Source organism: Indicator indicator, chromosome 8, assembly GCF_027791375.1.
Source record: "Indicator indicator isolate 239-I01 chromosome 8, UM_Iind_1.1, whole genome shotgun sequence".
NCBI classification, from domain to species: domain Eukaryota; kingdom Metazoa; phylum Chordata; class Aves; order Piciformes; family Indicatoridae; genus Indicator; species Indicator indicator.
In genome coordinates, this window is record NC_072017.1 from 22,749,399 (window position 1) to 22,775,250 (window position 25,852).

The following is a 25,852-nucleotide window of genomic DNA, read 5'->3' on the forward strand; positions in this document are numbered from 1 at the left end:
CTGCATATCTGCAAATGAAGATAGCTCTCTAAGAGACTTAATTGTTAACACAGATATTTATATATGATCTAGCTAAGGCAGCTCCTTGCACAGCTTGGTTATTCCTTCAAACCCAGCTGCTTCTCACAAACTTCAAAGTCTATCTTGGGACTCAGAAAAGATGACATGTAAACATTAGCTACAGCAATACTCCTTATTTACCCTTGTGTTTGCTTAAACAGAACCAGATTTCATCCCAAGATTGTAATTGTCACTTGCTTTGCTTACATTTAATAATTGTTACCAGTACAACTATACTAGCCAACAACACCTCTGCAAGGTCTTAAAATAAACAAAGCCTTGGACATACTCTGAGATATTTTCTCCCAAGAAGTCTTTTTAAGAAAAGTTGCTCAGCTCCATCTGCTGCTGGATGTAGATTACTTCTCTCTGAGGCTGAGGACTACAGAATACTAAACCATTTATTTTCCATTTGTTAAACATCACCTATGCATGCAAAAGCACAAATCCAAACTGCTGCTGTATGAAAGGCAGCCCTCCTCCCCACAAACCCATTAACACACCTCATTATTGACTTCAGCAGCAGCAATACTCATCCTTGGAAGACCTGTCTTCAACCCACAAGTAATTTATTGCATTTTGCCCTTGTTTGCTATGATAATTATAAATGCTGAGGCCAAAGGGCCCTGAAGGTAGGATGTCTAACAAGACTCAAATCAGTACCTCAAACTGTGATGCAAAAGTCACTGAAAAAGAAAATTTTAAAAAGCTCATCTACTAAACATTAACATGTTCTCTCACTCCAACCCTTTAATACTGTGAAACTCCACCCACCTATTACACTGCTATAAATTTAAAGTAATTTTAGAAATTTGTGTTTTGCACAAGGAAAAGAAAAAAAACTTTTAATAAGGGATATCTTCATTAAGAAAAAAAATTCAGAGGTTCCTAAATTCATAATTGCTGCTTCTTTCAGAATGCATTGTTTGGGCCCCTGAAATACTGCTAATGAATAGCCATAACAGTAAAGAGATACGTAAATGCTATTAAAATATATTTTAAAATAAGCATTTACAATTATATAACTTGAAATTAGAGTTTCTGAAAAAGCTTGCAACGTAAACAAAGCATTAAAAGATTTTAATCACCTGTTCAGGGTGACCTGTGTGACTAATATATGGCTCAACTCTGTCAATGAAGCAGTAAGAACTGGTATCAATAATACTTTAAAAAAACCAACCACACAAATTTTAACACACACACAACCCACCCCACCCCCCAAAAAAACAAAACAAAAAAAAAATCACACACACAAAAAAAAACCCCAACAACTAAACAGCAAAACACATTAAAATCGACAAGTTTTATATTCAACTGCTTTTTATAGGCATGATTACGATATTTTCACAAGTGTATTTTCTTTTATTACAGTAAAGCACTGGAGTAATTCAAAACAGAGCAGAGATCACATGCTTGTAGACAGAGCTCTCCATGTACTTTGGTGTGGTTTTGTTCATCCAAGCACATATATAAATGCTTTGATAGTAGGGTAGTTTAGTGGAAAAATAAAGCATTCCGACACACTTTGGCTGTCAGTCGCCTGCCTTTAGCTGTTTGTTACACTTCTGCTCTCATTGAGTCAGTTTCAGAGGAGACTTTTCTAACAGTCTCTCCTCCTGAGCAAGATAAATTGACACATCTACTTAGTACACAGGGCAAACCCAGGAGAAACACACCTTTCCCTCTTGCTATGCTGCACAGAATTTTTAATGCAAATAAATCTGAGGTACATCTATTTTCCCAAAACAGGAGGAGATTTTGTTTGTTTGTGGTTTATTTTAATTGAAGTAAAAAATAAAACTGCATGGTTTGCAACTTTTCAGAAGTCCTTTGCTGCCCTCACGTGTTTCCCAGGAAAAGTAAATCTTGAAGCCTACATACAAAATAAAATGGCTGCTCCAAGCAAGACATCATCTTTGCCTGTTACACACAAGCCATAGTCTATGGAAACAGATGAAAAACAACTGAAAGTTTCTCTCTTTTATAGTAAAGCTATGTTTAGGATGCAAAGAAAATGTATTTCTTTTGAGATAATCATAATTTCCAAGCAATAGATTTCAAAGCTAGCAGACAAATTTATTCAAGGTTGATGATGTTAGCCTGATGAAAAATCTAACCCACTTTATTTCAAAACTTACTTTTCATTAAAGCTAATTTCAGCATCTTTCTAATGCTTACACTGATTGGTAAAGCAACTTCTTTTCTGTTTCATTATCATATACCTTGCAGAAGAATATCACACAGCTGTTGCATTAAGGCTTCCACTACTCTCATGATCAGTCCCTACAAAGTTACAGTTCCCATAGCATGCTTTTCTTTGGCACTCTTGCCAGCCACCGCCCTGCCATCCTCCCAAGGGTCTCACCGTGACACACAGGATTAGCAAATATCCAGAGTCACAGTTTGATAGATTTTGCACTCAATTTGACTGCTGAGGTTCAGACTATCTTTAAAAAGGTTTGACTTCTCATATTACTCTACTTATCCTATCCAGTCTCTATGGTGATCCCAGACCTCATTATATCAGTATGAGTTTGCAATCAGCTGCAATAATGTATCTTACACTGATCCTGGGTTTACAATGATAAAACATATGAGAAAAATCAGTAAAATTTTCTCTGTTAACAAGGTCCTTCATATTCTCACTATAAGCCATAAATAACCCTCCTGTACCAAAACTGGTTACAGTTCATCCAGTCCCTTGAGAGCCATTCCAGAGAATAGGGGAGGCAAAGGCAGACCTGGATCACAATCCCCACAGGTTTTATCAATCCTGCACATGAGCTATTTGGTGAGATTAGATCATGAACTTTTATTTATACTGCCAGGCTATACTTGAACTGATGTTTCATCATTAACCCCTCTGCCACTATGACTATTTCTAAACTGCCTCAACTTCTCAGTAATAGCAGCATGTTAACTTTTCATTATAGAAATACATAGAGCTCTAGCTTATAAAGCAGGGGAAAAAAAGATTTTTTCATTTCCTCATTAAGAAAAGTTACCTGTATGATAAGAGTTCTGCAAATAAACACAAGTACTCCTTTATGGGTGGGTCGACAGGAGAGGTTTGTTGTCATCTCACGAATACCATACTGGGGGTTGTCCTCTCTTCCCCTAAGAGATAACAACTCTGGTACTGTAGCCTCATTCTAGAAAGCCTTTTTTTGCCATTGCTGTTTAGTTATTAAAAAGGAAAAAAAAGCAGCATAAGTACTGCCATAATCAAAATATTTTTTTTAGTCACAGAAAAGAGCAAAAGGCCATTTTCTGTGAGGGGGAAGGAGGAAGAGTGTTAAGTTGTAAATGCTTATGTAATGCAAAAGACTCTGTGGTACTGATGATAAAAATTATTTAAATCTTTCTCCAGTCACCAGTGGGGAGATGCTAAAAATCAGACAAGCACTCAAATTGCTGAAGCTACACGGCCTCCCCCTCAAACAGCAGTTACTATTCCAGAGAGGAATGCTACAAAATAAGCCAGCTCACAGAAGTCAGTACCCCAGGCATTTGAACCAGGAATTACAGGATAGAGAGAGGCACAGTTCTCCAAGGCTTGGTACAACAGCAAGGCTGCCCTGATCCACCCTGCACCCAGCTCAGCTGTTAATTTAATCCTTTGTCTTTTACTTACTATTTAATCATTTTTTTTTACTTACTATTTAATCCTTTGTCTTTTACTTACTACTTACTATACTACTTGCATACCTACTGATCTAGAAATTTAAAAACACATGGACATTTTGCATTTCATACAGTATTAATTTCTCTTTCAAACTCGTACTAGCAGGTAAAATGCTGCAGGCCACAGAAATCCATTCACTGGCACAATTTTGCACCTCATCCTATAGGAAGTACACACTCTGACACAAAGTTTGCTGTAACACAAATGATGGTAGCAAAACTTAACACCCTGTAACTTCAGATTTCTGCATGAGGAAAGCCTTGTGATTCTTAACCACAGCACTGCAAATGTGATTTGCAGAAATTGCTAAATGTGATCATGGAACAAGTCACTTGTGTTTCACATTGTGGTAAGGAGGAAAAGCAGCAGAAACAACTGAAATACAGAATCATAGAATGTTTTGAGTTGGAAGAGACTGCCAAAGGTCACCTAGTCCAACCCACCTGCAGTGAGCAGGGCCATCCTCCACTAGATCAGGTTAATCAGAGCCTCGTTGAGCCTGACCTTGAGTATCTCCAGGGATGGGGCCCAACTACCTCCCTAGTCAACCTGTTCCAGTGTTCCACCACCCTCATGATAAAGAACTTGTTCCTAACATCCAATCTAAATCTACTCTTCTCTAATTTAAAACGATTGCCCTTCATCCTATCACAACAGGATTATGTAAACAATCCCTCACCAGAGTTCTTGTAAGCCTCTCTCAGGTACTGGAAGGCTGCTATTTGGTCTCCTTGGAGCTTTTTCTTCTCCAGATACATAGGTTAAACATACAATCATTCTATTTACAAACATCAAGTGTGTAAATACACCTGACGATGGTTATTAACAAAAAAGACTGTTAACTCATACCTGCCAAATGGAAAGTTTTAGATGCCAAACACTAACCTGCATGCTTGGAGTATTAGCACGCAACTTGCCTCTAAGGAAACGAGCTGTGGCAAGCACACAGAGGTCTCTTTCAATTATTTTCTTTCAGCATAACCTAACTGTAAGGGCTGCAGACACCTGCTGTGCAGCTTATAATACCTCTTCTCTTCCTACCAATGCCTTCTTCCAGTGCTAAACCCCATAAACTGTATTTCTGCTGCCCCAGAAAGTAACTGCCTCTTCTTCCTACTCACAGCCCAGTTTGCAGGTACTAACTAGCTTTACCCTCGGGGAAAGTGCCGCATTAATTTTTAACCTCGTGGGTAATTGAAGGTTCAGCACCTCTCTCACACCAAAAAACACCACCTGAAACATGGACTTTGTCCAGGCACTACCAAGTACCCCAATGCACGGGAAAAACGGTGGTAGGACAACCGAGATACCACCAACCCCGCTGTCTGCGGCCGCCACAGGCCCAGCCCCTAAGAGGCGGTACTGGAGGCGCTGCTGCCGGGTGGCCATCATTTCATTCCTTGCCTCGCCCAGCGCTGTCCGCTGTAGGAAGAAATGGGGGCTGCCCCGGACAAAAGCTGTGAAGAAAGGCATCTTAACTTTTCTCTCCCCACGTGAAAATTACCCGGCCCGCAGTCTCTATGGGTGGGGGTGTGCCTCTCAGGCCCCACCCCGCCATGACATCGCGGACAGGGGAGGGGCAGCGGCTGGGGACCTGGCAGGGAGCGGACCTTAGTGCTTGCCTCAGACGGTGTATAGGGATGTTGATGCTGGGGCTGCTTTGCTGCCTGCTGCAGATGGGCAGCGCCGCCGTCCTGGTGTCTGCAGGCACCCGATTTGGGGAGGAGGGCGGTGGTGGTCCGGGCCGCTCTCCGTGGGACGGAGGTGACCGGGAGAAAGAAGCGGCGGCCGCGGCCCTCCGGGTAGGTGTCCCTGCCCGCGCTTACGCTCGCGGTTCGTGCCATACAGTAGTTCCCACTGCGACCGCGGTGGCTGCGAGCTTTTCTGGAGGAGGAGAGGTGGGGGAACGCGGTTCTGCCTCTGCTAACAGAATGACTGGCGGTTGGAGAGGTGAAGTGGCGCGGCACAGATTGCACATAGTACGGAAAACCACTCCGACGCCCATTGGTGTTCCGTTTTCCACTGCCCTGTCAGCTCGGCTTCCACTCAAGTTGGTGTCGCTGGGGTGCCGTTGCTTTTCTCCTTCCCCGCTTCTGACGCCAGGTGTCAGCGTTGACCGAATGGACGCCGGAGCCCTGTGACCCGCGCTGGCCTCCTGCTGCCGCAGGAAGCGACTTTCAACCCTGGCGTTAATTTTTTAATAGTTCAACTTTGTCAGCAGTAGTTGAAGAGTGGGAGCGTCAGATTGTTTTGCTTTCGTAGATCGAAACCGAGGTATTTTAGAGATGGTGATTCCTGACATTTTTATTTTTAAAATGCATTTAGGTCATTATACTGTTACTTTGCTTTACAGGGCCATATAGCAAGACAGGGTTAACTTTTATCTGAAGACGCTTTTGCATATCTCTGAACCACAAGGTTTGTTGTGCTGTCAAAGAAGGACATCAGATGAATTTGACACAATTTGTTCCTCACTGCTTGTTTTGTCTATCTCATATCAGTATTTTACCCTGTACATACTTAACAAATGCTTTCATTGGTCTTTCTTGGAGCCGTCGTTAGTCTGATGGCTTTTGTGTTGGTTTGCTGGCAAAACATGATGAATCTGAGATTAAAAGCTGCCCACTGCTAACATTTTCTGCTCTTGTGGCTTTCTCACTACTGCTAACTTATGTCCACAAAATACCCGTTGTTTTGTTTTGTTTTGTTTTTTCCTTCAGGAAAGTGCTAAAAGAATTAGATTAATGAATTCCTCATCAAAAGATAATGCGACTGCTTTCTATGGAATAAATCAGTTTTCTCACCTGCTTCCTGAAGAGTTCAAAGGTACATTTTTGGCTGCTGCCAGTGTCATTTCTGTTATTTTTCTTATTCATTCCAAGAACCTTGTATCTTTCACGTTCACAAATTCTTCCAGTGTTGATAGTTAGCTTGTCTACAATGTCTCCTACTAAACTGAAAATACTTCAAAAGGATACAACCTTCTTTTCATGTTTCTCAAGTCTTGCAAGGTTGAATTGCCCAGAGCCTGAATATGATTTAGTATACAAACTTTCACTTCTTTCTGGGCCTTAAAACCTTTATCAGTTGCAACAGTTTTAAAATTGGAAGACACATAAGGTTGTTGAGTACTCTAAAATTCCGATTCCCTACCCCAAGGTAGGGACCACAGTCCAAACAATCCAAACAATGCTTGAAGGTCCACAGCTGTAAATGAAAGCTGTGAGTTTCAGGAGCTATGTAACATGTTTCTTCATTAGTAGGAAAATTTTCTGATGCCAACCCAATTTTCCCTTCTTCAAGTCTGCTGTTAGATGTTCTTTTCATGGGAGGATTTCACAGTTTTTTTTCAATTTTAGATAATTAAACAACCTTTTTTAGTGAAAAAACAGCAATTTGCGTGTGTTTTAGAATTCTTTGCTATTTTCTCTCACATTTTTCCTCTTTTATCTGGCTAAAATAAAGTATTATTTTTCCCATAAGTAAAATGCTGTGAAATTTTTCAAATAAAACTTGTTTTATGGGATAGTTTTTGATCAGCTTTATGTAAATGCTCATGCTTTATATCCACGTTACCTATATGGAGTACTTCTTTCTAGAACTATAAGAATATTTATATTAATTCTGGAGTATAATGATTACTTTAAAATACATGAATTTTTTGTGTATTTGAGAATTAGTTGCAATTTCATTATTTTAACTACAGATTGAAGTTACCTCTACAACTTGTAGTAAAACAGTTGTTTGTGGTGTTTTTTGTTTGTTGTTTTTTTTAAGTTAGATTCATAGATATTTGTGTTCTATGTTTAGCTATTTACTTAAGAAGCATACCTCACAAACTTCCCAGATACATAAAAGCGCCAAGGAGAAATGAAAAACCTTTGCCAAAGAAGTTTGATTGGAGGGACAAGAAAGTCATTGCAGAAGTGAGAAATCAGCAAACAGTAAGTCCTAGGATTTTCCTTTCCTGGTTCTCAAAAACTGTTCAAAGACAGTTCCAGCAGGTACATTGAAGAGCACAGTGAAGGTTTTGGAAGGGACCAGCACTGCTTTAAGACTCCTTGGAGCTCAGTCACAAGTATGGCCAGTTGAACATATACTAAATCATGTAGCATTTTATGCAAAGTGGGATTAGTCTTAAAAGCATGATATGTGAAAGGTGTGCATCTAGAAATTGTGCAGTTATAGACTGTATGTAATACACATTTTGATCTAGTGAACTAAATCTGCAGATATTTTATGCCATATGTATTTTCGGTTTTCCTGAAGAGAGAGGAAGAAGTTCAATACCTGACCCTATCCCCTGCATTTCACCAGGATGGATATAGATTCTCTGCTGTTGTTTTTTCTCATGACTGAATGACCTTGGCTGGTCAACACAATTGAATACCTCAGGGAATGCCTTCATGATAGGAATAGAACCACGTGATTACAGTTTATCCCAGAGTGGTTATGGTCACTGGTAACAACCAACCTGTTAAATCCCCAACATCTTTCCTTTCTGTGCTTCTTATAGCATAACCTAGATCTTGCCTAGGAATAAATTTCTGCCTTAGATGCCACAGATTAAAGAGCCTAGAACTGCAGTGTAGATTCTGTTGGTGTCTAAGAGGTTTTCTATTCTGCTTATTTTCAGTTTACTATTTCTTAAACTGTCATCAAATCTCTTTAAATTCTTCAGACTGTAGAAAGTTGAAGGCTTTAAGTGCATGCTTTTCAAAAACTTCCTAACTAATTTGGTTAGAAAATAATTTCATTCTTGAGCCTCCATCCTTCTTATAGATACCGCACAATAAACAGCATCCATCTTAAGGAGGAATAATGAATCAAGAAGGAATTCTTAAAGTAACACAACCACAATGCAGGAATTCTTAAAATAAGACACCCACACCCATAATGCATTTCTAGCTTTCAGAGAGCAGTACAGGGGGAAAAAAACAACAAAACAAAACCAGGTATTTTAAATGGCTGATTAAATTTCTATATTATTGCCTTAAAAATTAACTTGAAAGATGAAGAGCATTAGAAGACCCTTTTGACTCTTCTCTTCTTTTTCTATTTGGCTTCAAAAAGAAAGATGACTTTTTCCTTCCTCCCCTGTTTCCCCTCTCTTCGTACCAGTGTGGAGGCTGTTGGGCTTTCAGCATTGTGGGTGGTATAGAGTCTGCCTATGCAATTAAAGGAAATAACCTGGAAGAACTCAGCGTGCAGCAGGTTATTGACTGTTCATACAATAATTATGGCTGCAGCGGAGGATCCATTGTTAGTGCCTTGAGCTGGCTGAACCAGGTTTGAAACTCTTCATAAATCTCTAATCCTACCTTAGCTTTCATATTAACTTTTTTTTTGGGGGGGGGAGGAGGGGGATGATAATCTGATGGGGAAGGTTGAGTGTACAACATATTTATGTAATCTGGAATCAAGAGAGAGTTTGTTGAAGCTGCACTGAAACTTGATTGGAATTTTGTGGTCTGTATATATTCTTGTGAATGTTAACAAATGGACCCAGAGGGTTTGAAAAGAAAGTTCCTTGAAAGCTAGGTTATTTCCACAAAATTCAATTGGAACTGCAGATGTACAGTACCAGTGAAGAAGGAGCCATTTATCCACATGTCATATTGTGGATTTGAGTGCCCAGTTTAGGCACCAGAATCTTGGGAAAAGGAGGGATGTTGTTCTGTACTTTTTGTTTGAAACACTGGAAAATCATGTACAAGTGTGGAGAACCTCAGAATAAATGTGACTGCTGTTACCTTTGTTTCACTGACAAGCCAAAACTATGAAAGTGCAGGCATAGTTTCTACTTTTGTTGTAGCTAACATGTTTCCTTCACAAAAAAATGCAAAATGTGTGTTAATAATATCTGTAACAAGAAGCATTTTAATATCTCTGAGACAAAAAGTGCTCTCCAGGGCGATAGCTTGAGCTATAAGAATATAAAAAGAGTATCTTAGGTTTCTGAAGATTTTAAAATAAAACCCCAATTGTCCTGATTAAGCAATTCTGCCTCTCAGGCTTCTTATAACCCCAGCTAGTAACAGTATAGATAAGATTGTGTTTCAAGAAAGACAGAATATTAGTCTGGATTCCTCTGAAGCAAAATTCCCTCTTGTTTGGCAGCAGAAGGACTACAAATGAATGAGACTGGAGAACACTGTTATAAATATGCTGTACTGCAGAAGACAAAATTATAAAAGCTTTGTAGCTGGACTTTGAACTGCACCAGCCAATCCAATACGTTATATATTAGCATGAGGATTTGATGCCAAGAGCAGAATTTGACTTAATTTTCAGTATATTAAAGCAAATGTCTCTGGGATATCTGTGATTCTTGAACTGACCCAAGAAGAGGATAATTTTGTGTGTCGATCTCATTTGAAGAGCACGAATAGCCAGTCATTAAATAAATACATAGTCATTGTGTCTTGAAATTGATGAGTTGCTCGTTAGGCTAGTTTAAACCAGAGATACCTTTGAAATGTCATTCGTTGGTTAAAGACTTCTGGATCTTTTCTGACGATATCTTCATGAAAAAGGAAACTAGAGATAGTAAATTACTAACTGCCCAAAATAAAATTCTTACTTCTAATCTCACCGAGGACACAGAATTTTGAGTCAGTTCTATGGTCATTTTCAATGTGTGCTGCGTAGTGTCTAAGTCAAATGCATTACAATCTCATTGGTTGTCTTCTTGCAGACAAAAGTAAAACTCGTGAGAGAATCAGAATACACTTTTAAAGCTCAGACAGGACTGTGCCATTATTTTGGTCACTCAGATTTTGGAGTTTCAATAACAGGATTTGCTGCATATGACTTCAGGTAGCTACTATTGATTGTTTTTACTTGCTGTACTTTTCCTTCTGTGTTCTGTAACTGGAGTAAGCGAGAGCCAATAGTGCATTGACCAGCCAAAGGTTATGAGCTTGATTGCATCAGTTCTGTAGCTGGTGACTGGATAAGAATTAATACATAACATTTTGTGACTGAAGGCTGCAACAAGGAATCCACTGGACCCTGCCATCACTAAGCCTGCTCAAATTAGAAAGCTTAAGTCTGCATCTTGAAATGAGGTCTGTTAGATTGGCTATATTTAAACTGAAACACGAAGTCAGCTGCAATTTTTGATTACATGCTAAGTGAACATTAGACTGCTTAAGTATCAGAAACATTAAATCCCACCAATAGTAATTGGAATTTGTTGAAAAATAAATTGTAAGTATTCAGTTACTTGGGTATTTATCCATTCACATACCCAACCACAGCATCCTCTAGGCCATGACTTTACAAGCAGTATTAACTGAATTGTGTCAGGACAGCTAGTAGCTTTTTGGGTTTCTGTACCAAGGAAGTCTGTTTCTAATTTTTTATCAGTACAATACAGCTGCGTACTGAACTTAAAGACAAGAAATACAATTTTGACTAGGAATTGAATTACTGTCAGGTGTAAGTAACTAGAATTTTAGTTTTGCCAGTCTGTATTTCCCAAAGTTAGTTACTGCAAATACCATGCAGTGAGAAAGGTATTATATAAGGTATATATATATTTCAGGGTATTATATAAAAAAAAATATCTGTATGAGGATGCTGATACCACATGTCTGATAAGTGTTAATGTCCTGTATTTTGATATGTTTGAGATGCATATTTTAATATATTTTTATGTATAAGAGATACTTCTGTATGTTTCAAAAACTAATGGGAAATAATAGTATCGACTAAGGGTTTATCCAGAACTGGTTTTGATTGAGTGATGTGTGTGCTCACCATTGCTCACTGACTTGATGCAGAAACCTGCTTCTTTTTAATTGCATCAGATCTTTAGATCTCTACCTTTCCCATAGTCTGTGGGCCCTATATTTTCATTACTGCATTGCAGTACGTGAAATACATAATTGTTGATATATGCTACATAGAACTTGGAAGAAACAATTTAATTATTTGATTTTTAAGTTACACTTAAGTAGATTACCACCTCTCAGATTGCTTCAGTGTGCTTACTAACTTGGCATGATCACTCACTTCTTTTGCAGCGGTCAAGAGGAAGAAATGATGAGGGTGCTTGTTAATTGGGGCCCTTTGGCAGTAACAGTAGATGCGGTTAGCTGGCAGGATTATCTTGGTGGGATCATACAATATCACTGCTCCAGTGGAAGAGCCAATCATGCTGTACTTATCACTGGTTTTGACAGAACAGGTGTGTTTCTATCAACTGAACGTCAGCCCAGTAGGTTTTGTGTTTTTTCTCTTACTTGCAACTTGCTTTCTATGGGGAAAGTGATAAAAGTCCACAACTGGGTATTGTGTCACGAGCTGTTTGCTTTGGTGTCACATCAGTTCTGGAATTGCAGCCTGATTCCAGAAGAACTGTTCTTGTCCATGCTCCTTCAGTTCTACGGGACTTCATGTCCTTGTAAAGTTAATAGCATGTCTCTATGTGTGTTTGCACTAGCAGAGGATATATCCAGTCTGTTCAGCACTGGAATATTAGTTCTGTCCTCTCTGTGAACAACAGTAGATTTTACTGTACTGCATCACCAAACTGTCAGAAACTGTGAGATATTAAGAAGGTAATTAATTCTGTAGAGTGTCGGAAGTTTATCAAATCTCATAATTGGCCTTTGTTTATGAAAATGTCTCTTCCAGGCAGTATCCCTTACTGGATTGTACAGAACTCTTGGGGGCCTGCCTGGGGAATAGATGGCTATGTTCATGTTAAGATAGGCAGCAATGTCTGTGGTAAGTCTGACAAAAAATAATTAAAGTGGCAAAGACCACATGCTGGGCTGTGCTTCTCCCTGTAAAAAAAGGCAATATAATGGGATTCTCAGAGAGGAAATACAAGTCATTGCTGTGTTTTAAAATAGATTAGATGAGTCCAGGTAGAAAAATAAAGTGCTTGCTAGACCAACCATACCATATAGTTGAATGATTGAAAAACATCACACAAAGGCAGAGAGGCTGGAGTGGATGATTTCTAGGGTCCCTTCCAACCTAAGCCATTCCATGATACTGTTATACCTTGCTGTGTGGAGGCGATGGTATGGGCGTTTACACATTGTAAAGCGTATGGGCATGTGTCATAGTTCAAGGTTAACCCCATTGCTATACTCAGAGCTGCCCATGTCTGGATAAAATTATCTCTGTGCTCAGTTTAGCAAACAAATGAGGGAAGTGGATCTGCCTGTGCTTGGGAATTGTGTACCCTGCTTGTGGCTTTTTTTGTAGAATAGAGGTATATACTTTCAGTGGTTGAGGGGGTTGTGTAGTGTTAAATGTGCAGTTTCTTCTGTGTTGCTGGATATGGAGTTAAGGCAGGTGAAGTTCTTGTTTACCAGCAAAGATGGTGAGCTACATTACTTGGACTGGACCACTAGATAGTAAGTGTTGTGTGGCAATGTGATCCTATGAATAATCAGAAAGGATCTAAAATTTTGAACATGAAAGCAGAGGAAGGAGGAGAAAGATCTTAACCATGAAGTGTCAGGCAAGGAAGAAATAAAAGGGCTGCAGCTGATCCCCTGCCTCCCTTGCCCCCAGCAGTTCACCTACTGTCATGGCATGGAATGGAATAGAGAGGGAATTACATGAATATGAATCCTGAGAACTTAACTTCGTGCAATTCTCCACTTCCAGTCTTTATTTAAAATTTTGTTTGTTTGTTTCATTTGTAGGTATTGCAGATACAGTTTCATCAGTATTTGTTTGACACTTACTAGCCAAAGACTACAAGTATCATTTGGACACATGCTGCTGAAGATTTTCTTCAGAACATTTTCTTAAAATAAAATTGTTTTAAGGGCGATTCCTGCTTTTAGCCAGTACAGGAATGGGTTGACTGGGTTTTTTAAAAATGTTTTTAATTGGAACATGCATTTCACAGCAAATCTCTCATGGAATAAGAAGACTCAGGCTCAGCTGCTGAGTGCAAAAGAGAGGTACAAAGACAGACTGAAACTGTGAGTTTGAACTCTATCCAGGTGTTGAATACTCCATAAAAAAATCTTAAAAGGAAAGAAGTGTTGCCAGATCATAAGAAATTTGGATCAAATAAGCAATAGTATGACAGTATAACTGAAATACTTTGAATATTAGAAGCACTATGATTAGGTCTGCTCTTACTGGGCAGGGAAGAAGGGCAGTGTCTTTCATGGAGCACTACTATGAAAAGTATCGAAGCAATACCAGAATTTTTGCACTCGGTTACTGTCCTATGTTAATTAAGCAAATGCAATGGGTGTTCATAATAGTGTGCTGTAAGCATTGCCAATTTAGTCCTTCTGCTTCTAAGTGTTAATACTTTAAATGAAGACCAAGTGCTATGTTTCACTACTTCAGGTTCTGCCACTTACTGAATGTACTGTATGTGAAAACGTCAGATTAACAAAAGGGGAAGTCTTCCATTGAATGGCCTTCCCTTAGCAGTTTACAAACAACAAATAGCACACTTCCATAACTGAAAAACAATAACCAAAGGTCCTAACTGGCACTGATAAAGAGTTATAGTAGTATCAAACACAGATGTGCCACCAGTGTTTTTGAGGTGGTACTACCAGGCATAAGTACCTAAAGCACTACGGTACAGAGTGGTTCACCACAAGTTCAGGCCTGCAGTGTATCTGTATTTTCAATGGAAAGTTTAAAAAGACAGGAGTCAATCTAATAAGGAGACAACAGAGCTTTATCAGTGAGCTATAGCCAGGTTTTCCTCACTTTTATATTCTGTAAATTTTATTTCAATGATGTTTTGAATAAAAAATATTTCAAATGCCTGTGATAGTGTTGTTTGAACTTTATGCTTGCTTTAAAAGAAGACTTAACAAAAGATGAACTTTAACACTGCTTTATTTCAAGTGCAAAGTACTTATCTGCTGTTCTTAAGTATTTCTGTGACAGGGATTTACATTCACATGTAACATAGTTAACAGAATTCTTGATGTATGTAAAAGTTAGATTTCTGTATATTACATATTTTTTTTAATTTAGCTTTTGAAACATTTTTTTGTAATTCTATTTTGAAATTCTGTACAAAATAGAATTTTGTAATTCTAAATTTTGAAATTCTACTAGAGCTCAAAAACTAATATTCTGCTGAAGGTGAATTATGGCCTCAATTAGAAGTAAATTAGTAACAGTCATTAGGCAAACAAATATAAAAATATATACAAATAAGACATGATTATAAGTCTGTATCACTTTCTACCTCTCTGTAGGTATAGGTTTTAAGAAGCCAACTAAGAGTTAAGTTGGTCATTCAGAGTATCATTTTAGTCTTAAAATAGGCCAACTCAATACAGATTATTTTTTCTACAATTAAGTTTCTTGCATGAGCTGATCATACTATTCACATAACTGTCATACATAAATACATATTTACACACCCACATTCTATGAGAACAGCTGTTCTACTGGGGGGGTAGCACCACTCAAGGGGAAAGTCCTGAAGTTCTTTACAGCAACCAGTCTAGCAAAGTAGGCTAGTCAGAGTCATCACTGCTAAAATAGGAGCTGTCGCAGTATTCTGCTGTGTAAAGGAATTTATGAATGTTTGGGTTCATCTTTGGTATCCAGTGCCTTGGCACTAGAAACGTTGAAAGATTGAACAAATCCACAAATACCTTGTACCTGTCACTGAAAAAGAATTGGAACAATTAACGTGGTGATGCCTGCATGGAAGGCCATAATTTTGAAATCCTCAGGAATTACTCCATCCCTTTTATTCAGTAAAGCTTCTGCACCAATCCTTCTCATAAGTAGTTCAGAGTAATAATGTAGTCGTCCTGTTTCTAGGGCATAGCAGATCAGACTTAAAAAGGAAATATGATTGCTACAGTTACATCTTCTGAAAATGCAGAGTTTGTGAACTATAAATTCTATTTCATATCTACCACAAGAGTAAAGGTCTGGAGATTATGTAGGAAGAATGCTAACCTGAATTTAAGGAGGAATGTGAAGGGTTGCTGAAAAAAAGATAATAAATCTTTAATCTTCAAATTCAGTCTAACCATCTGCCTGTTTTTCCACCTTCTACTCACAGCTGTATGTGGCAGTCACCAGCTACATGCAGTTCTCTTTGAAAACAATCCTCAGAGAAGGTCATGATAGAGGAAGATGCCCTAAATGTCCTTGTATATTTTGACATAATGTTGTTCATAATCATCAGGACACAGTTACAGCTACAAGGCTGTAACTGTCTAACTAGCTGAATCCTCAAATTTTGTGTAAAAAAACTTCTACCCATACAGAGACATCAGTGTTCAGCCTCTAATCATCCCTTTTAAATTCCTTTTTTACTTTGTCCAACAAAGGGAAACATTTCTGATTGCTGCCTGCACAGCAAGAGAGTATTAATTACTATCAGCTTTAAGAACATATTCTATCCTTAAAGTACTTTAGGTTGTAAGATTAGGAGTCATGCTAAGGAATAAAGAAACTGCTATCAGTTGCACAGTAGCAGGACTTCCTTCCAGCCTGTGTGCCCTCATTAACTTGGGCTAGTTTATACACAAACTAAATAAACAATGGGGGATTGCTGTTATTGCTATTAGAATAACACCTACAACTCTTCTTTGAGAATTATATCTGTCGCTTTGCATGTGTGATCAAAAGGAGTTCTTTTTACCCCAAAAAGCTTGGAATTCATGTATGCCAGCCTGTTAAGTGTACAAAGCCAGGAGGAAATGGTAGAGTCCCAAAAGAGAAACTACAGTTTTTTTTCTTCCAGGAGCTGTCTGGAACTAGTCTCCTGATACAGAGTATCAATGACTCACTGCAGGTAATGGGGGGAAACAAGATTCTTACCTCACTGTTGAGCGTAAGTATTGGTAGCCTGATGAGCCTCCAGTGCCAGCCTTGCTACCAATCATCCTGTGCACCATACAGACATGGTTGTCTAAGTAATGCAAAAGGATGGGATATATGTTCAGTGTTAAGACATAACCACAGGGTCACTTCAAGGTGCATTGCTGAAATAGCATAAGGATCACATAGAGATCTTTACAAACATACAGAACTATTAGGTCTTCAGCAATTGCAGGAGTTAATTATGCCACTCTTCAGTCAACTCATAAAATTATTGTTAATACAGAACGAATATAACTGTTATACAGTATTGTGCTTTCTCAGTCAATACATTCATCTATAGATGTCTTGATAGGGAAGGAGCAGAAGGAATATTGCATATGAAGGGATATCATGATGACATTTTAGGAGTCATTGGAAAATAAATATCTATCTCTTAAATAATATTGTTCACCTAACTTAGTGCATGTCATAAAGTGATAGCTGTACCCCTGTATCTCATGCTCACAGAAGCAGCTATTCGTCTTTCGTCTTGGCCAAAGTATGAACAAAAAAAGTCATTCCTAAAGGATGAACCAAAAGCAAAAGGAGTGTCACTGTCAAGAAGTGAAACTTACATCTCCATTTAGTCATGAGCACGTCGATATCCATGAGGGAGGTGAGAAGCTGAAAGGGAACCTGAAAACGAGGTTCCTCCCTGGGAAAATAAAGAGAAAACACAGTGACACCTCTTATGATATGCTGTATTTTTCAAAGTAGCTCTTCACCAACACATATTAGTGACTTAATGCATATTTTTCTTAAACTGGTATTGAAATGTCAGTAGATATCGTAACAAACACTTGTAAATCTTGATCTGTGCCTTTTCCCTCACACTTGCAAAAGTACTCTTAAGTCTTTCTAGGACACTCTGTAGAACAGCTTGAACAAGGTATTAGCTAGTTTCAATCTGAGGAGCAGATGAAATCAGCTGCTTGGAGATGCCATGTAAGCTCCATCCTTGAAGATATTCAAAACTCAACCAGGCACAAATCTGACCTTCAAGTTGGATCTAACTAATGTGATTTTTTGTGGATGGTTCCAAGGCACATTCCAACCAAAATAAACCTGTGCTGCTGTTCTTAGCCTTCACCTTCATGCCAGTATGCATTAAAGATTATCTTCTAACATTACCTGTAGAAGTAGATCATTAAGGCTCCCTTCAGTGCTTTGTAAGAAAGTCGTCTTTCTCCTGCAAAATACAAGTGTCTTTAATGATTCTCTTGCAAATTTAATGATATTATGTGATTGTATACATCATGCCTAAAAAATAAAAAGTGCATATTACCATATATTAATGCAATCTACCTTTACTAAGCAGGTGCTCATGGCGTTTTTCATCAAATAATGAAAGTAATACGTCTTTCTGTTTTTGGAATTCAGATAGTAAGTCATCCTTTTCTTCTGATTCTGGTTTGGCCTTTGATAATTAAAACACAAACAGATTTCAGAATTCAATAGGGAAAATTAAGCACTTGAATAACCCACAATGCAACTTCTATTATCATCATAAATACTCTGTAGGTTGATGTCTTTAATGTAAGAAATGTATTTTCAAACAAGACGAGTCACTGAGTCACTGTCCTTTAAAATCCAGAAATGCCACAGAATGCGCAATTAACTGGCTGTCAACAAAATTCAGATGAATGAATGTTCAAACAAGCTGCAGTTTATCATTTTTGCTCTATAGGCCTTAAAAACATTAAACTTCAAAGAAGTCTGATTAATTTTATTTTTCAAGGCAAAAATAAGAAATTCTTGCACAGCTATGGATAGGAAAATCCTGAATAAAAAGTTTTAGCTAAGTTATTAAGCTGTAAACAGATATTCTCAGGAAATAAATTTTTTTTCTGGTGTTTTTTCTATTAAAAATGTACTCAAAGCTACGGGTCTTACAATACTGGAGGATTTTTTTGTGCTTATTTGCCAGTGTAATACAAATGATCACACAGACCAAATTGCCACATCCTGTTAAACAGAAATATTGTGACACTCCATACACAACGCTCAGGGGCCCAAACTTTGTGTTTACTCTGAACTGTAGATGCAAGTACTATCTAAAGGTCAACTGGTAGTTTCAGAAAAATCAGTTTCAACCCCTCCAATGATACTAGCCGTTTCCTTTTTGCAATCAAAAATCACCCATGTATTGCATGCTTTAAACCCTCTTAGATGTCAAATTACACACTTACTCAGATTTCCTGAAAAATTTTGTGTTCTTTTTCTGCCTCTTGCAGACAGAGGCTGCTGAAGATTAAGTGGAGTGAGAAACTGAGTGGGTCAAAAGTCAGGTTTATGTCAGGATGTCATTTTGCCAGCTGTATTTGCTTGTAGCTACATCAAAAGTACTCTATATACCTGCACCAAGGCAAATTCCTCTTCTAGGCCTTTTAAAACATTCACTTCAAATTGTCCCCAGAAATCAAATCCTTCTGCTTCAAGTCCTGGAGTTCTTTCCAGCCATGCCTTTAATAGTAATAAGAATATGTTCAAACATGAACAGTGCAAGCACATTACCCTAGAATTGTAAGTTACAGCAACATAAAATATCCCACTACAGTTGTTCTGGTTTAATATCATATAGAGATACTTACTGTTGGAGTGACCATGTACATGTAGGTATTTTATACCTGAATAATGATGCCATGTAAACACAGCCACAGGTTACAGGTTAAATTATCAATGTGGGAAGGTGACAGCTGTCTCATTCTAAGACTATCTTTAAAACCAACTCCCTTTAGATATAGGTAAACAATCTTATCTCACATATACTGGATACTCGTAAAGATAAATCTCAGAAAGAGGATATAAAACTGTTTATGCAACTATTTTTTACCATGTCAGACAAGGTGAATGCTGATCCAGCAGTCTGACATTAACAACTCTCAAAATACATGATATAAGACAGAAATTTACTTGGCAGTTATGAAAGATTTCTCTTTGGTTTAATAATGGCAATGAGATTTGGAAGGAAAAACTTAGGAATCTTTATGGTCATCGTCTGAAGGATTCAAGAACATGAAGTCTTAACAGATGAAGAAAAGCCAGAAAAATGTCGTTACAAGTATCATTGGACAAATAGATAGGTCTAGTAAGAGTGGCTGCTTTTACTGAGGCTAATACCACATTATTCTTTAGAAAGTTATGTTACTTTGGTGTATAAAAATGACAAAGGCATTAGAGAAATTGCTGTGAGTCATAACTCTGAGACAGTCATTAAGTCAAAGTGACAATGAAATATTTGTTCAACACCTTTTCTCCTTTCCATTTTTGCTTTACTTTTTTGAACCTCTCTAGTAGCCATGACTAACTGGAAAGCTCTTTAAACTTTTTTTGTCTAAAAAGGATTTACAGTCATGGAAAAACAATGCAAATTAAATGATACCTTTATATTGTTAGCTCCTACTTGCACAATGCACTTTACTAGTTTAACAGTCAGACTTCTCAAACAAGAGGAAATGCTGTGAAAAATCAGTTGGTCTACTAACTCCACTTAATTTTGGATTTGGTAAGAATCCAAAACACAAGTGACTGGGAAATTGTTAGCTTGCTTCTTTCTCTCAAGGAAGAAAAATCTGTTACTGATGCGAGTGAAGGCCGTTCTTGGGAGACAGAGGAAAAACAAAGCAAGATCTAAGGCAGATTTTACCTCTACAAGTTGTAGTAGCGTTGGTTCTTGCTCTGATTTAAGAAGTAGCTCATAATCCTCTCCCTTGAAGTTGTCACGATAATGCCTTCTGTTATAAGGGACTCTGAGACTTTGTGGAACACCAATTTTGTTCTCTAGCAAGCGAAACTGCAGGCTCTGAAAACCTGAGGCTGGGCTTAGGTAGTATCTTTGGGAACATAAGAAAAGAAGACCCCCCAAAAAATTGCAGGATATTATTTTGTAATGATGAGATTCTGCTTCTCAATAACAACAAAACCCCACATGTATTTCACATGTAAAGAGCCCCTTGAAGCCTCCAGCACTACGGACACCTTCAAAACATGAAGCAAGGAAACACTATGAAACCAAAACAACAGAAATGTCCATTTTATAATCTATGGACAGTGCATTTCTCTCACCCAAGCACTCCTATGATCTGCTGTAGAATACAGCTGCAACTGTGCTGTAGTAAGTTTCAAGTAAATTAACAGAACCATGAGCTCTTTCTATTGTTTTAACTTTTTACACTGAAACCACTCAGGAGCACCACACATAAACATCAACAATTAACTTGCACTTCTTTGCAGACCATGCTCACTCACACTCTTGCTCAACTTTTTAATTGACCCTTGCCTTCAAATATCACAGTTGCCTTTCTAAGGTACACTCTCCTCTTGCCAAATGATGTGTGTACTACAGGCTGCCAAGGCACATTCACAATCAGTTCTAAGGATGAGAATTACCAGCCTTTAGATTACTGTGGAGGAATACTAAGTATTTACCTGAAATCAAAGAAGTCCAATGCAGTCATAGTTTCCAAAATTGAGAACTGTTCCACGAGTAATTTCATAATCATTGAAATTCTGTTCATTCGAGTGATAACCTTCAGCATGTTCCTCTCATCTCTTACCTGTAAAAAAATAAAGATCATAACCTGACAGAATGACGGTCTGTTTATATTCTACATATTTATTTTTAGATCTTCACTATTGGACAGAGCTATAGTTCTGAAGTTCTTTGCAATAGAATCTCATATGGAATAGACAATCCTGGTTTTAACTGAAAACCAAAACTATAATTTTCAAAGACTGAAACCTGCTTTTCTCTGACTGATGATACAAATGGTCCAAATGCATCATTTTTTCCCACATTTTTTACTGAAATAGAAGTCATAAGAAGAAATTAAATTCTAGACCAAAATAATTTATATCATTGTCATTTCCAATTATTGCAATAAAATTTAATTATATATATGATATGATAATCACATTATGCTTCTATAATCATTACTGTGAAGGAGCAAGTCATAAGGCAGGTGGAAAGTACTTAAATGTTGAGAAGCAGAATTATCTGAGAAGTGCATCAGCAGAGTGCATCTAAAAAAATATTCATCAGAGATGTGCCTTAGCAAGCAGAGGAAAACAGAGAAGATTGCATCTGGTGGGAAATAGAAAATATTAAATGGAACACATAGAAGCTCTTGTCTGGATAAGATGAACGCTTTGTCTGCAAAGGAGTTTGCTAAAATTCCGATTAGCTTCAATGAGATTAAACTTCTCTCTAAGACCTGGGCATGCAATCAGGAAATATCAGACTACAAAAATGAAGCATGATAACCATTTACTTAATTGCTAGGCTGTGTACTTAACCTTGACATTGACATTTCAAATTGTGATTATAAGCAAAGTTGCATTTTTCACAGAAAGAAATAATGAAAAATATTCTGCTTAAGAACTGATTTCAATCAGTTATAATTTGATATAATGTTCACCTAAAGACCCAACAAAATTATGAATGTGGAGATCAACAGAGAACACTTTTATTGGACATTATGATAAAAAAAAAAATCATTCTTAGAGTCTCACTTAGTTTCAAATTTTCCTCATCTACAAAGGCTTATTATGTTATTCAAGGTATTTCTCAAATTACATGAAGTCCACATTTTTCCCTGATTGTTGTATTTAGTAGTTTTCTATTATTTTGAATTGGTTTTAGCTTTGGACAAATGTTTAGAGGTATTAAAAATATTCCTGATGTATTTGTAGTTTTCAGAAATTCTCATACAATTATACATTATTGCTTTTCTGTTGAATTTAATACTAACACAACTACCGAAAAGAGTTATCCTTCTGCATAGAAGATATTGCATGGAAGGATATAGCATGTAGACTTCAAAAAATTAACAAAGACAGAAGTGGCTTTTCAACTTAAAAATACCAGTGAGCCCTCCGGTTTTCAGTTTTGCCTCTCAGCATGATGCTTCTGCAGCAGAATATCCCTCGGTTAAGTTTCTACAGTTATCCAGTACTAGTAGGATATTATAAAACTGGTCGTGGAGAGTGACATAAGCAAAACAGACTTCAGGAGGAAGTCAGGATTTTGCTGGTGAAATGTCTGTACTATCAGTGTATAAGAGCCACTCAGTCAAATTTTATTGTTTTTGTTCTCATGCTGTTTTTAAGAAAGAGCACATGTTGCTTTAGTAAAACAAATTTTGTCAGGCTGGAAGGCAGGAAGAAGGAGAGAGCGAGCTGTATTTTCCCAAAGTTAAGACTTGCTTTTAACTTACGTGGCCATTTTGAAAGATCACCCGCACAGAGTCCATTTCCCACAGAATCTGCTTAAACCAAAGTTCATAAGCTACAACAACGAAAGCATCGTCAGCATTAACTTCAATGTTACTCTATATTTTCTTCATAGCATTGAAGAATTCTTACATTTTTGTTTGAAACAAATAGCCTGTGTTTTATACTGCTGGTGCAAAAACAATTGTTGATACACTCCTGGAGGCTAATCCTTTACCTAAATTATTACATGAAGTAATGCAGTGCTGAGAATGTTGACAGAATTTTTTAAAGCATGTTTTACACATCACGTATTTTATGTGCATACTGTTCATTACACAAGCAGGAAAAAGAAAATCTAGATCTGATATTCCAATAAAAGATAACTCCAGAGCTGCTTACACTCTTTATGCCACTACATATTCCCTGTCACTAGCGGCAAAATAGCATCAGGCCAGTGCCTGCAAAATATGTGTATGTTAGCAGTTAGCCAGCACACCTAACCAGCATGCTGGCTTCTAAACATCCTCTAGATGGTAAAAATTGGATTGAAGTTTCAGAGAATGTACAAGCAACGCAAACAAAGATTGCATAAAATAAACTGCATAGCAACTTATTAGTCAGAGAACTAATTTCACCACCTTAACTTCTCTAGAAACAGAACTATCCAAAGCTTGATTTCTTAAAACCAGAGGTTATACTTATGGCTTCATAAGTATAGAGTTGATTACAGACTTATGAATGTTATAGGGATATATAAAAGTATAAATGCAGATAAAGGGCAGAGAAATTGTAGTGATTGTGTCTAAAATGAAAACAAATTGAGTATTGTGTGCTTCAGTACTGAATAATTCCCTGTGGTGGAAATACTGGTCAACCACTGATAAACTTCTCCCAACCACTTACCTTGGTGTGTCACAATGAAAAGATGCTCATCATGGATTTTGTTTCCTTTCTTCTCACTCTGAAGTTCTTGAGCATTCAGTATTTTGTTCAGCTTTAAAATAAAGATAAGATTGTTCCATAATGCTCTCAATTCTCCTGTTGGCAGTGGTAGTTATGCTATATAGAGCTACTATTTAAGGATTTTTTTTTTTAAAGTATATATAGACATCATATTCCAGGTTGCATGAGAAGTTAGACTAAACATTCTCAGGTGTCCCTTTTACTTTATAATTAAAAAAAATAAATCTTGCCTAAAATGGAATGTTATGGTTCTTCAAATAGTAAAGTTTGAAGGAAACAGTTTAAGGGTATGTTTCATCACAAGAAAAAAGAAAACAAAATATCCAGCATGTTTTCTAGATCTTGCATCTATACTGTTGCATTCTGTAAAAATGGAATTCCTATAGTAAAATTCTATATAATCACACAATAATATCTGCACAAGAGCTCTGATCTGAGGCTGTACTAGGTATTTAAATTCTGACATTACTTATTTTTTCCTGAGTCAAATTTACAATCTAATTATAACTGTTTTAAAAGAAATCTTTATATGATTCCATATAGTATGCCAACAGATCAGTCTTCTGTTAACACAGTAATTCTGCTCACTTCAGTTCATACTGTCAAACAAAAAAACCCAAACTAACCAAACAACAAAAAAATTGATTCCTTTATTACTTATAATATATTTTATTTATTTTTACTTGTTTCTTAATTACTTCTAGTTGTTGTTGGGGGTTTTGATACTGGGTTTGGTTTTTTGTTTGTTTGCTTGTGGTTTTGGTTTGTTTTGGGGTTTTTGTGGGGTTTTTTGGTTTTGTTTCTGTGGGTGTTCTGGGCTTTCAAACTAATTTAGGGAAGCTGCATGCAGCCTGCTGACACAGAGAAATTGCCAAATGGTGATTGTCAGACCAAAGAAAGCCTTTTGAGGTACACCACCTCACAGTTTAGTTTTACCAATAGATATAATTCCCTACCAAACCCCCCCAAGATATCCAGCTTCCATGCAGTTTGAACAACTATCCCACAATTCCCCCACCCCACCCCACTTGAGACAGGAAGCTGTGCACATGGCTACATGTGTAGAACTTAGGTAGATGAAGGGTGCTCAAACACCTGTATTGGTGACTTGCAGATCGCTAGGAGAAGCATCAATTACACGTCCTGGCTCAAGTCTTAAAAGTGAGCAGGACAGTAAACATGAAATCCTTAAACTTACTTGTAGATAGTCTCCATAGACAAGTCCACCTTTACCAGCTTTATTTATTCCTTCTTGTGATTTGTCATCTTTTTCATCTTCCAAAGATAGGTTGTTAAATTTAAATCTAAGAAGAAAATTAGTTAAATATATTAACTATTTAATTACAGAGCTATGACTACATCTGACTTTGTAGTAACAAATGCATCTCCAATTCAAACAATGCTTTGTTTTGAGAAACTCAGCCACTGAAGCAGGCTTTTGAGAGAAACAGTACACCTGAAACACCTCCTCACAGTAACAGCTGGTAGTATTGCATCAAATAATGAGTGCTGGGACATTCTCTTTTCCTTCAGCAACAGCTACAGCTGTCTATTTGTCAATATTCATTCCTCTCTAAGCTTTCATGGTTTACTGTAACATATCATCTGAACTGACTCTCTGAAGCAAAACACAGGGATGAGGGACTCACAGGAAATTGTTTCTTGCGAAGGGGCACCCACTCATGATTCTAGGATCCAAACTTGCTGAGCTGCACACCAGGGAATACTCCGTTAGTGTTCCAAAATCCACTGCAGCCACCTTATATGTAACCTTATCTCACTGCCTAGGCCCGCCCCCACATTCTCCTCCTTAGCCCTCAGCCCATCCCCACTATTCAATAATTACAGGTACTATCACAGCACAAAGATCAATAAGTTCATGTGTTGTTGGCTCTTCAGGGTTTGTTTTTTTTCCCCCAATCAATCAAAACAGGAACAGCTGGCATACTTGCTTTGTCCTATGGAACACGCTTTTGTGCATTTCACTGCAAGGTATCCACCAGCTTCTTCTCTAGAGACAACGGCTGGAGTAAGTCAATGAGTGGACTGTGTGTGAGAAGAAGGCAATATTTAATAAATTCAGGAATTGTT

At 37.6% G+C, this 25,852-nt stretch overlaps 2 protein-coding genes across 2 annotated transcripts; one reads left to right on the forward strand and one right to left on the reverse strand.

The window, feature by feature from the left end:
* Positions 1 to 5,391: 5,391 nt before the first annotated feature.
* Positions 5,392 to 13,451, forward strand: CTSO (cathepsin O). The gene is made up of 8 exons (XM_054383247.1): positions 5,392 to 5,547; positions 6,466 to 6,571; positions 7,556 to 7,689; positions 8,867 to 9,034; positions 10,443 to 10,564; positions 11,776 to 11,939; positions 12,389 to 12,481; positions 13,417 to 13,451. Exons 1-8 carry the CDS (start codon positions 5,392 to 5,394, stop codon positions 13,449 to 13,451), a joined length of 978 nt encoding a protein of 325 aa, XP_054239222.1.
* A 1,649-nt stretch (positions 13,452 to 15,100) lies between these two features.
* TDO2 (tryptophan 2,3-dioxygenase) lies at positions 15,101 to 25,466 on the reverse strand. Its single transcript, XM_054383101.1, has 12 exons — positions 25,411 to 25,466; positions 24,960 to 25,065; positions 23,702 to 23,792; positions 22,801 to 22,871; positions 21,014 to 21,141; positions 20,232 to 20,418; positions 18,941 to 19,048; positions 17,891 to 18,002; positions 17,717 to 17,774; positions 17,161 to 17,240; positions 16,544 to 16,634; positions 15,101 to 15,373 (listed from the first exon to the last, which is right to left on the reverse strand). Exons 1-12 carry the CDS (start codon positions 25,443 to 25,445, stop codon positions 15,220 to 15,222), a joined length of 1,221 nt encoding a protein of 406 aa, XP_054239076.1. The 5' UTR covers positions 25,446 to 25,466; the 3' UTR covers positions 15,101 to 15,219.
* Between the last annotated feature and the right edge of the window lie 386 nt (positions 25,467 to 25,852).

What these genes read in the sequence shown, in the direction of transcription:
- CTSO (XM_054383247.1), top strand. Translation starts at nt 5,392, where the DNA reads ATGCTGGGGCTGCTTTGCTGCCTGCTGCAGATGGGCAGCGCCGCCGTC. An exon ending in TTTGCTGCATATGACTTCAG is followed by an intron (nt 10,565 to 11,775) that starts GTAGCTACTATT and finishes CTTCTTTTGCAG; the next exon opens with CGGTCAAGAGGAAGAAATGA. An exon ending in CACTGGTTTTGACAGAACAG is followed by an intron (nt 11,940 to 12,388) that starts GTGTGTTTCTAT and finishes TGTCTCTTCCAG; the next exon opens with GCAGTATCCCTTACTGGATT.
- TDO2 (XM_054383101.1), bottom strand. Translation starts at nt 25,445, where the DNA reads ATGAGTGGGTGCCCCTTCGCAAGAAACAATTTCCT. An exon ending in TGATCTTTCAAAATGGCCAC is followed by an intron (nt 21,142 to 22,800) that starts GTAAGTTAAAAG and finishes ATTTTTTTACAG; the next exon opens with GTAAGAGATGAGAGGAACAT. An exon ending in TGAGCACCTGCTTAGTAAAG is followed by an intron (nt 17,775 to 17,890) that starts GTAGATTGCATT and finishes TGTATTTTGCAG; the next exon opens with GAGAAAGACGACTTTCTTAC.